At 47.4% G+C, this 12,217-nt stretch overlaps 1 protein-coding gene and 1 long non-coding RNA gene across 6 annotated transcripts in view; both read right to left on the minus strand.

Moving 5' to 3' along the window:
- Nucleotides 1-4,781, minus strand: part of brsk2a (BR serine/threonine kinase 2a) — a 122,968-nt gene extending 118,187 nt beyond the window's left edge. For 2 of the 5 annotated variants that reach the window (XM_077005715.1, XM_077005714.1), the window contains exon 1: nucleotides 4,318-4,781. In XM_077005715.1, coding sequence (XP_076861830.1) covers nucleotides 4,318-4,411 — 94 coding nt within the window. In that variant the 5' untranslated portion in view covers nucleotides 4,412-4,781. The remainder of the gene's footprint in view (nucleotides 1-4,317) is intronic. The other 3 variants (XM_077005716.1, XM_077005719.1, XM_077005717.1) reach the window with 2 other exon arrangements.
- A 3,618-nt stretch (nucleotides 4,782-8,399) lies between these two features.
- LOC143513814 (uncharacterized) lies at nucleotides 8,400-10,997 on the minus strand. Its single transcript, XR_013130678.1, has 4 exons — nucleotides 10,622-10,997; nucleotides 10,337-10,488; nucleotides 9,467-9,605; nucleotides 8,400-8,668 (listed from the first exon to the last, which is right to left on the minus strand). It is a non-coding gene; the product is annotated as an uncharacterized LOC143513814 (long non-coding RNA).
- Between the last annotated feature and the right edge of the window lie 1,220 nt (nucleotides 10,998-12,217).

Below are 12,217 nucleotides of genomic sequence, written 5' to 3' on the forward strand. Positions count from 1 at the left end.
CCCACAATGCAAAAACAGAAACATGCTGATGAATGTTATTTCATTATTTATGTATTGGTTGATCCAAGCATGGGCCCAACATAACAATAGTTATTTAACACTGAATTATTGATCATGCCATACTCTGCTCTACAGTGACATCTGGTGGGGTTGGATCAGTCCCTATCGTAGAGATCTTCTCTGTTCAAATCTCCACTCTTCCAACAGATGCAGTCTCCACCCAGCATCAGCATGGTCTACATTTAACACCAGCGTGGTGGTCTACACCCAGCACCAGCGTGATGGTCTACACCCAGCACCAGCGTGGTGGTCTACACCCAGCACCAGCGTGGTGGTCTACATCTAACACCAGCATGGTGGTCTACACCCAGCAACAGTGTTGTGGTCTAGACCCAGCTACTTCACCACGATGCCCACCAGGCAACAGAGCCCCTGGACAACCTTGTCCACTCAGGCTCAACTCTGAAGTGTCCTCAGAACCTAGAAGAACAGAGACCATCCATCAAGTCACATATAGCTCTGGTTAAAGACCACACGCCCACACATGCACATGCACATACAGTTTTCAACTAAGGCTGTGAAACCAGACCAGCAGACCAGTAAAACTAGCATAGCAGGCTTCCAAGAACACACTGTGCCAGGGTGACCCTGGTCACCTACCTCCGGAAGTTCATGGTTATTTACCACAGCCTTCATTAGTGCTGAGGCTGAAGACCACAGGCCACAGCCACGCCAGGATCCTCAACACACTGCATTTATTTACTTTCGCAAATGAACGTGACGGAGGAAGCTGAGGGACTTTCCACTCGACTGAACTGCGATGTGAATACATATCTCCCAGGTGTGCGTTTTCTCAATGAGCTCACATGAGTGTCTGGAACCTCAAGAGCACACCGATTTCTTCCCATGCCCATTCATCATCATCCAATCCCAAATTAAATGCTATAGATCTTCACCACCGCAACAGCTGGAAGAGTTTTCATTGATTTGACTTACTGATCGGCAGTTATTACTCACAGTCAGATTAAAGCTGCCTCAACGTACCGTGGTGAGCATTTAACGTTTCGTGTTCCGTTGAGCACAAACCCCGTTTTAGTGTTGGGAAGGCTGGCTATTATGTCTGGAGCAGCAATGCAAAATGTCTAACTAAATCCATAGAAATATTATACAAACATACAGCACAAGCCAAACATATAACATAATTCTATAAAACCAAGACTCTCTTGCATAATCTATTCTCCAAAATAAATTTTTTTGGAAATATTTTAGACTCCCAACATAGTTCAATAATCCAGTTGGTTACCTGCTCACGTAGTCAAACGTCAAGGACCATCAGTTCACAAGAGAACATACTCACTGGTGAGCCATGTGGTGAAATCAGTAGCTGTGGTTCGAGATGGTTTCAGGTGCTGACCTTCACAGAAGACACAATTTCTACTCACATTATATTAGCATTACCTTAAGTAAAACTTTAAAGATATACAGCCTGATACTTAAATACACTCACATATGCTTAATTGATTATTAATTATTCCCCAAAATAAGTGTTTTGGTCATCTAGTTCATGTTCAATTACCAAAATATTTTGGCTCAATATGTATTGCAGCATAATGTACATTAAGTCAGTCAAGTTAGTTTGTTTGTCACCAGCTATTCAGAGCTGGGCTATTTAGTGTAATCACAGAAAATGTGCCGCTTTCATCTACAGGTCAGTAGGGAGTAGGTACAGGCCTTGGATGTCAAAGAAAATTTTGATGGCTCTACTTTTCTGTGAGCCCCAGGCGTGAGAGATTGCCACATAGTGAGAGACTCCCATAGATGCTCAACACACCTAGAATAAAGCACCTCATATTTTCACAACCAACATCAAAACAGCAACAAATGCCCCCCCATCATTTCCCATCAACTTCTCCGGTTAAAGTTGTTACTCGACTTTAATGTAAATAAACCACTAAGGAAAGCCAAGCAGCCATGCATGAGTGAGGCAGACAGGTTCCCATTCAGGCCCGCCGCATTCTGAGCTTGGACTGCTCTGCAAAGCCACAGCTACTGTATCAGCACTCCGTGCAGGTCTGTATAAACCCTTCCTCCATAGGTCTGCCATCCAGGACTGTGAAAACCCATCTACCAAAGGTCTGTCATCCAGGTCTATATAAACCCACCCTCATGTAGATCTCCAATAAAGTAAAGCAGTAAATCCCAGGAGTACACTATGGCGTTTCACATCCACAACAGGTGATTAGCGGGTGATCAACATTTTCAGCAACATATCATTAAAATGGCTTTTGTAATGGGCATGGTTAAAACGGGCTCCCATGAAAGCTGACCAACATTTTCCATCATTTGAAATGATTACCTAGCAACAAGAGACAGAAAGATTCACTTTGTTTCATGTCCAGGTAGTTCTATTAATTTAATGGCCAAGCCATCAGAGAGACGTTGCTGGGTACCTTCTCATCAGAGTTGTAGGAGTCCTCCAGAACATCTCTCTGACCTCCATTCCAGTCACCCTTTCAACCGTATATTTTCAGAGCAGAGTGACTTTTTCATCAGCATTTACAGTGAACACCAGCATGCTCAGTGTAGAATGAGAGAGAGAGTGAGAACGTGCCAAAGACAGACTTAGCATGGGAGATTATAAACATGGCCAGCGTGAGGGGGTGGAGTTCTAATCACATAATGATTGTGGCATTGTACAGGACTGGCAGATCAGCCCAGACCTTCTGCTCCATAAATAACAGCACTACAGGAGCCAGTTACCAAACCAGAACCCACATCAGACCACGCACAGTCAGACAACTCTGAGCTCCTGTGGGTTAAATATTTCTTCTGCACTACACCGCAGACCGTAACCTTCCTAGGGGTTCGCATATGATCCATGGTTTTCACAGTTAAAAACAAAAACCACTACATGTGCTATGTGTACAGGTGAGGATTTGAGGTTGAATATTGATTCCCTATACAATATACAGTAACAAGAGTAAGAATTTAAGGAGCCCTGCCAAAGTGATACACTGACACTGTTGAGTGGCACTCACTCCAACACACGAACGGACTCTCCAACACAGATTCTGGGCAGTTTAGAATCGGATGTGAAGGTGCAGAGAAAATAATGGAACTGATCAGCCCAGAGAATCTCTAGTACTCTAGTACTGAGTATCTCTAGTACCTTACGTTGCCAGTCTGACCAGTCCTCACACTTTACAAGTTTAGCCTTTCTAGACCAAATCTGAAGACCAAACGTTCTAGTCCATTATGAGTGACAAAACAGTCCACACATGCATTCATTGCGTAAAACACGGAGTTTTACGGTTAACAACGTATCCTGCATCTATTAGTCAAGGAGAGAATAATGCATGTTCCAAACCAGGTTAACTAACTCCTCGTAATACCCCAAATACCCCCCCTTCCCCGACACGCGTTCTGTCGCTGCCTCGCACAGCAGTCCGGCCGGGTGCCTTAAGCACGGTAACGCCTATCGGAACCATTTAAGACCACAGACGGAACCAGGCGCTCTCGGCAAATAGGAGTAGCAGGGGACCGGGACAAAGCCTGAAGTGTCGCATCACTTTCGGCTCTCGCCAGTTCTCTGCTTGCTGCTGCCATCCGGGATGATCCTCAGTGGTCACATCAGGTAGCCTATCCGGACAGACTAGTACAGCAAAACTGAGTCATGGACCCTTCTGGCCAACGTGACTCGCGCGCATGAGGCAGTTCGGACAATGACAGCTTCGCAATGACGATCTAGTGCGCGTGCCAGGCACTTATTTGAATGTAGCGGCACGCGCCTGTGCAGCCGCATGGCAACAAGGTGACGGACAGAAAAACGACATGGTTTTTATATGCAGTTAAGACCGCTCACAGCTTTTAAGCTAATCTGGATCGGTTTTGCATAAATCGCGGTTACGTTGCAAAGTCAACAGCGCTGCAAAAGGGGGCACAGTCGTTTGGAGGTGAAGAATAATAATAAATAACGCACCAAGTTCACATTCATCACATTAACGCGCTACACGCCCGGGCTGGGCTACGGGTCTTAAACGCCGCAACACACCCAAGTTGAAGGTTGATGACAACACAGAAAAAATATTTGGACTATCCGGAACATTTACTTTACAGGACAGCGCCGAAACAAACAAAAAAATGGAAATGTCGTAGTTATCCCCGTGTCACAAATGAAGTGCGTTTAGTGGGAGGTGTAGCGCAAAGCCCAGAAGCCGGAGACACATAAACTTGAGACAGACTCGTGGTGCCATCACGATGCAACTGGAAACGCGAGCGGGCGAGATGCAGTTCAGCGACATGAGATGCAGGACAAACCTGTCTGTCCTTTGCCGAGAGTCTTTTCCAAGCGGTACGGTCCCACGTAATTGGCGTGTTGGGCAGCGCCGTTTTCTTTCCCGGTCGAGGACATTTTGCCGTGCGAGGAGGATCACTTCGAGCGTCCCTGCGGTTATTGGGAGGGAAGGCAATCCGCTTAAATCTCGGGAGCACCGGAGGATGATCTGATCCTCTCCACACTCCCCGCTGCCTCCTCGCGTCGCACTCAGTGCCTCTTCCTCGTTGTCTCACTTTCTCTTCCTCTCTACTTGGTTCCCCGTCGGACAGCGTTCGAGTTGGGGGGGAAGTCAGTCGGTGTTCCTCCTCTCTCCTCAGCAGGTGAACGGAGTGTTTTATGATCCGAGCAGCATCGTGTGGCGGGGGAGCTGCACGGCGTCTGTCCGCCTGCACGCGTGCTGTGGAGCAGCCCGTGTCGGTGCGGGAGGGTCCGCAGCCTCTAATGATGATTGACGTAGATACGCACCAAACAACGAGCGCGTCCCTTTGCCGCAAACCACAAGTTGCTGGTGCAGTGGTGTAGACGTCGGTTCGACATAATGAGAACCCAAAGATGAGAACTATACATCTTTAACAGGGATGTGCAGTCATGTTCTTTAACAGCTATAATAAATCTAACATATTGATCACACAAAATAAGGGACTATCAAAACACGTCACAAGGGGGTGAAAACCACTATCTTCAATTATATCATTAAAACTAAAAACTCTGATAATATCTTTAAATGTCATCAGCTACTGTGTATTTCTTACTATATGCTTACCAGTTAAGTATAGCCTAATAAAGATCACTCTTCTGTGACCTTATGAGTTGGAGAGCATTGTTTAACATTAGCTTACCATTTGTGCTCAGTTTATTTTAATAGGGTCTAGACACTATACCTGTAGCATTTGCATTGTGTGTTTAAAGGGAGATCTATCTATAGCCCAAGTTCAGAGTTTACACAGTGGTGTGTGTGTGTGTGAGAGTGAGAGAGAGAGAGAGAGAGAGAGAGAGAGAGAGAGACAGAGAGACAGAGAGACAGAGGGAGAAAGCAGCGGCTTCATCTGGCAGCCCACTGTTCTCGTAGATGTGTGTGTGTGTGTGTGTGTGTGTGTGGGTGGGAGTGCAGGAGGCAGGGGGACACCCACAATGACACGCTTCCCCAAGCCTGACAGCACTCAGTCGTGAGGACCTGCTGTGCTCAGAGGGATCTGAGACCACCTGTCTGTGTGTGTGTGTGTGTGTGTGTGTGTGTGTGTGTGTGTGTGTGTGTGTGTGATTGTAAAAAATATTTGCTGGTGAGATATTTCACCTTGAAAGATTTTTGTCATATGAAAACTCAAATGTTTTCATACTCTTGCATATAAAGAGCTACGACAACTTAGCATATGAGTGAAAATATGCCTAGGTGAATCCAACTAATCTAAACTAAACACAAATGGATGAAAGTACCATTTTTGCATTTAGTTTTTTGTGATTATTTCTCCACCTGCAGTATTTTATTTAACAGTACACTGGTTCGTGCAGGGCAATGGTTGTGGTGCTGATAATGATTCTCCCCAGCTTTAGTATGCGTCTCACGTGTGTCACTATTTGCAAATGATGATACCTGCAATCAGCCCCAAGAACTGCCTGACAAGACCCAGGATTTCTAGCTCAGAATCTCCTGCCAGGAGACTTTGAAGGCTGTGGGAACATCTGTACCTGTTGTGTGTAATGATGAAGACCAGCAGCCTTCTCCCTCCCCTGCGTACCCGCCTCTGCGAGATTTATCGGGAGGCCAGGCGTGTGGCCATGTTGTTTACCATTTACACACAGACAAGCCAGGCCAAACAAGCAGTGTAAACATTGTCTGCCGTGTGCCTGATTGGCACTTTTCCCGGTGTTTGTGTGCCGAAGCGGGCAGGTCAGGATTATTATACAGATCTATGCTAATGGAATGCAGATATACACTGTAGATAGAAAGACAGGGGAGGGCAAGCCCACAGATCTGAGTGGGCCGCTAATGAGCTAGCTAGGAGCCATGAGCCTGCTGGCTAACACGTCACCTTTACTTATCACACAAACATGACTTTAAAGGTATGTGTTACTGTGTATGTGTGTGAGAGAGAGAAAGAGCAAGACAGAGAGAGACCAGAATGGGTGACAGATGTAAGGGTGAAGTTTTTAGTTGGATTAGCGTGAGTAAAAAAGCTCTAAACTGGAGAAAACTGAAGCTTTTCTGTAACATTTCCCAGCATGTGCCTGACTTGGACTACGCTGCTCACATTCTCAATCTGTATTCAGATCTTATACAGACCTGGATCAGGGTCCATACATGAATCCACAAAGTATCAACAGATCACAAGGGCTGATCTGAGTTCACTTTCCCCAGAAGCCAGAAATGTATTTGAAAGGAGACCACTACTTAAACCGTCATCAGAGCATTATGACAGACACATTTCTCAGTGTGTGCCCAAAGCATTTTTCAAACTGCCCACAGGAGTGGATAAGGGAGTGCCTGTCTGGACCCATGGCAGCACTCCCGCGTGTGTCTGGACCCACCTGCGTGTGCCTGGACCCTCCCGCATGTGCCTGGACCCTCCAGCGTGTGCCTGGACCGCTATGTGCCCATGACCAGGTAGCTGACCCAGGGCCCAGTGCCAGCACCCAGATGCCAGTCCGAGCGAGCGGCGGAAGTCCACAGTCCAGACATGGGTCACTTGGCAGGAGAGCATGCATCACTCTGGGTCCGGCGGCTGCAGATTCTCCCTGGCTGGGGCCAGGAGACCGGCCGTGGGGGGGGGCCTCGGCAGCGGACGCCCTACGGCCCAAGCTGGACGTGGACAGGACATGGGTCTGAGCTGCCTGGCCAGGGAAAGATGATTAATCTGCGCATCAGTAGGGGACAGAGGAGTCCATTACGCTCCATCTGTGAGTGTTTAGGAGGTGTTGGGAGGAGAGCTGTCCCCCTCTGCCATTGGTGTCCTTCATCCACACGGACACATCAGCCTGCCAGGGTCTGGAACACCTAAACAGACTGGGCAGAAAGATAGAGAGAGAGAGAGAGAGAGAGAGAGAGAGAGAGTTGGTGAGAAGGAAGGTAGGTTTGACAAATATTAGTACATCAATACTAATTTGCAGTGTATTTAATAATTTATTGATACATTTTGTGTAATGTTTGTTTCAAGGTGGCGTTTAAAAAGAACGCTTGTTAAATATTTACCTGCCAGTGGGTGAAAGACTGCACGTAAGTTTTAACCTTTAACTGTAATTTATTTCTACCTTAAAAATAATTTGTTTCTTGAGGCTGTGTTTAATCCATCTAGTTACATAGTTGAGCAGTGATGTATGACATTTGACTTCTTTAAAATGCTAGAGACAGTCCAGGTGCAGCAGGTACAACCTCAGGGACAGGTTCAGGTATACAGGGACAGGTTCAGGGATACAGGGACAGGGACTGGTTCAGGGATAAAGGGACAGGGATACAGGTTCAGGGATACAGGGACAGGTTCAGGTCCAGGGATACAGGGATAGGGACTGGTTCAGGGATACAGGGACAGGGATACAGGTTCAGGGATACAGGGACAGGGATACAGGTTCAGGGATACAGGGACAGGTTCAGGTCCAGGGATACAGGGATAGGGACTGGTTCAGGGATACAGGGACAGGTATACAGGGACAGGGATACAGGTTCAGGGATACAGGGACAGGTTCAGGCATACAGGGACTGGTTTAGGTTCAGGGATACAGGGATACAGGGACAGGGATACAGGGACAGGTTCAGGCATACAGGGACAGATTCAGTGATACAGGGACTGGTTTAGGTTCAGGGATACAGGGATACAGGGACAGGGATACAGGGACTGGTTTAGGTTCAGGGATACAGAGACACAGGGACAGGGATACAGGGACAGGGATACAGGGATACAGGGACAGGGATACAGGGACAGGGATACAGGGACAGCCTCTCAGGTGAAACCCATAACAGTGCTTCACTCTGCATTTACATGTGCCAGTAAAGGGGATTTTAGGTGAGTAGCAGGAGCTGGTGGGCGTCTGACCGGCGGGACCACGGGACTCCACTTGGGCCCAGCGCGTGGAGAGTGGGTGGATCTGCTCGTACCTGGAGCAGCGCGGAGACCCTGAGGATCCGGCCTGTTTGGGACAGATATCTGTGGGGTTCCTGATGATCAGCACAACTGAGAAATCTTGCTTGTTCAGCTTCTAGGCAGGTTTCTAAACCAGAGTGTAGGTGCCTCAGAAAGCGTCTGTTGCAGACAGAAGGGCTACTGCACTGAATAGGATGGTAAGATGAAAGAGTGGTGCTTGTATCCACTGACCCCAGTACACTGTTCATCTAATGTTACCCTGTGGAAGAAAGGAAGATGAGGAACTAGTCCCTTTAGACACCCGTATATTACATTACAGAACAGACGGAGGTTCATCCGGAATGTCAGTTTCAGCATCTGTTAGTTTATTAACATCAGAGTAAGTGAATTCATGCAGGGTTGTAGGTGTGTGTGGGTGTGTGTGTGTTTGAGGATGTGAGAGGTGGATGAGGGGAAAGCATGTGAAAGTGTGTGTGTGTGTGTGTGTGTGTGTGTGTGTGTGTGTGCTCGCGCACGCGCATTGGGAGAAAAAAAAACAGCCTAAAGCTGCACAAACGTGTAATCTGATATACTTTTACAGCAGGCTCAGAGTGAATGATTGATTCTACAGACCACAAAACATTCACTGGCTTTGTTCCAACCTGATTGTGCCTTGTGGCAATACAATTCTTTCTCCCCTTCACTCTCTCTCACACACACGGACAGTCCTACCAACTGCCCCACACTAGAAGTATCATCACAAATTATTCATCTCAACAGAACCAAAGAATAGCACTACCCCCACCTACTGGACAGAGTAAACCAGTTCCTACACATCTTACAGAAACCGCCATATACAGCAGTAATTCAAAAGAATTCGTGTAGGAGCTGGTTTACTTTAACAGAACTCTAGTGCAACTCCATAGCTCTTATCACAGGCAAATGATGGAGGATGGATAAAATGAAACTTGAATAAACATGAAATAATGTTAATGTGACAAAACAGTCTCAGACCAAGAGTTCAGACCCATAGGCAGTACTGTTACTGAGGCCAACAGAGCAGGAATGTAGGCAATACCTCACAAGTCCTGGAAGTCACCGGAGGCCTTATATAGTGTGGAGATGAGGCTGATAGAACGCAGGTGAGTGTGGTGAGTCACCATGGCGACCACCAGTATTCAGGGGATGAGGACCTCTGGTGGCCAGAAGTGTGCATGCTTAACCCACAACAAAAATGTAGTACATTTAGTTTTGTTTCTTTAAATATACTACAGCAAAATGTTGAAAATACAGTAAATTATGCAAGTACATAGAAGGCTATTAACATAACACATGCTTGCTGTGTGTGTGTGTGTGTGTGTGTGTGTGTGTGTGTGTGTGTGTGTGTGTGTGTGTGTGTGTGTGTGTGTGTGTGTGTGTGTACACGTGTATTACTGATCTAAAAGGCTACAATTCCTGCAGGCATATCAGAGGAGCCAATGCCCCAGGGGAGGAATTTATTTAGTGAACAATGACTTAAAGCACCCAGCAGGAATATTAATAAGCATGCAATCCAATCCAAATGCCAGACCGCCTTATTAATGGCGATTAGGCAGCACACCTGAGGGCACTACAGTTAAGAGGTGACATGGTGGAGTTAAGAGAAACCCATAACAAGGCATCGGGGGAGGAAGGCGAAAGCCGTAAGAAAACACACTTCTTTGCAATGTGTACTGATTATAAAGTGAGTTACTGCTATATTAGATGCTCATTGTTAGCAATCAAATTGCGAATGTAGTGGAGCTGCGGGTAATTACGTTTATTACAGTTAAATACTTGTAGGTTGTGCTAATGTGGACTGAGGATTCATCAGGATGTAATCACTGCAAGCACATTAACCAGAGCAGCATAATGGTTCGCAAAAGCCGTACACGTGACAGTCCCATAATAGTTTTGTTTCAAAACCAACCTCAGTAATGGCACGATCAGCCCTTCGACCTGCCCGGCCAGCTGCACGGGGAGGATGCTGTGATCTCCGCTCACGGCAGCGCACGGTGACGGAGCGCGTGCGTGCGTGGTGGTGCAGCTCAGCGAGGCGTGCTTCGACTTCGCTGCGTTGGCCTGATTTTAAAATAAATTTATTTGCTTTTTGTGGAAAGAATGATAAGTCACCCCTACATTGATTAGAAGGACCTGTGAAGTCGTTCCATCAAACTTCCGTAAGAGTTCTGATGTCTTCTCTGCCCGGTCTTACCTCGTCCTCGTGTCTCGGGCTTCTCCACACGCTGCTTCTAGACAGTGATCACTCACTGGCAGGAGACATAGCAGTGGAGAGGACAGGTGGAGCCGGACGTGCTTCAGACACCAGAGCAGACTGTGCGTGTGGAGAGCTGCTCCGACGACCTGCCTTTGTCTCCTCTCTCTCTCGCAATGGTGGGGAGAGAGAGAGAGAGACTGATTGAGGGAGGGAGGAGTAGACAGGAGCAGCGGGTGGAGGCTTGTCGAGGTGGGGTGTGAGCAGCGGTGGCGGATGCATTAGCCCAGACGTCTGGGCCTCATGGAGCGCACCACACTCCGGCTCCCCGCTGCCTGCTCCGCTGATGTATCGTACGCGGCACCAGACGGCATATGGCGGAGCCGTAGCCCCAACGGCCGCCCGCGTCTCTCGGAGGCGCGCCCAACGGAACGCGGGAGCGCGATCGCGAACGCGCGCTGTAATGAGACAGCATGGTTGCTGTTGCCTTATGAAGCTCGTGTGCCGTCTCGAGGCTCGCGGGAGCTCGGTGAGTGGTGTGACGAACTTTCGGGCGTTAGAAGCAGGACCTTGCTGACCTGCGAGCGTCTGTCCACCACCTGCCCCGCGTCCCGCCACACTGGCTGGTGTTCGCCGGAGCAGCAGTGAAACAAGGTTCACGTTGGCAAGACGGTGCGGTCGAGGAGGGCCTTGGTGGATGATGAAAGGGAGGAGAGAGTTGGAAGAGCAGAAGAGACAGAGAGGAGCCGTCATTGGGTTGACCTTGAGACAAATTGTGTCACTGTGCACATGAATCACTGTCAGACAGCAGCGTAGGAGTTAATGCAAACCCTCCTCCCTCTTTTCTCTCACTTCACCCCAATCTTTGCCCTCCACAGTGGGGAACACTCCCAGTCTAACCAGTTCAATTAACCCCAGCTCCGCTCCTTAGCTTGAGATCTTCCTCCCCGCTGTATCTTAAATGGCAAACATGTACAGAGGTGAACTCCAGCTGCTTCTGTGACCTGACACAACTTGTTGGGCAGAGCAGTTCAGTGTAGTTCTGTAGACCCGCCCATTCTGATCCAACTTGTGTGAGTAGATGAGAGAATGACAGTTGATTACAATAGAAAAGGCTGGAAAATAAGTAATCACTTCATTATATTTCAAACACTACTGTGAGTTTAAATCCTTCACTTCAGGGACCAATATTGTGCTTGGAAGTCAGCTGACTGAACCTGAATCATTTATTATTTGTATTTGGATTATTTTAATATGTATTTATACTGTTTCTGTTTGTTCCGTCTTATCGTTGGGTGTTATCATTGTTGTCGTGGTCTGGGTTTATTCTCTCTTGTTGTGGGTTGTTGTTATTGTTGTTGTCGTGGTTTCTGTTTCGTCTCATCGTTAGTCATTGTTATCGTTGTTGTTGCGGTCTCTGTTGTTCTGTTTTGTTGTCAGAATCTGCCTCTCTTCTTCTTGCCCTTTCATAGTTCATCTGTTTGTTTACGGTTTCCAGTTGTATCCATAATGGCTCTTGGACCCAGGACCGTTATTCTGTTACACATCCAAACTCAACTAAACCTGAAGTAACTGAACATATAGTTGAACATATAG

This window comes from Brachyhypopomus gauderio, chromosome 5, assembly GCF_052324685.1.
Source record: "Brachyhypopomus gauderio isolate BG-103 chromosome 5, BGAUD_0.2, whole genome shotgun sequence".
NCBI classification, from domain to species: Eukaryota; Metazoa; Chordata; class Actinopteri; order Gymnotiformes; family Hypopomidae; genus Brachyhypopomus; species Brachyhypopomus gauderio.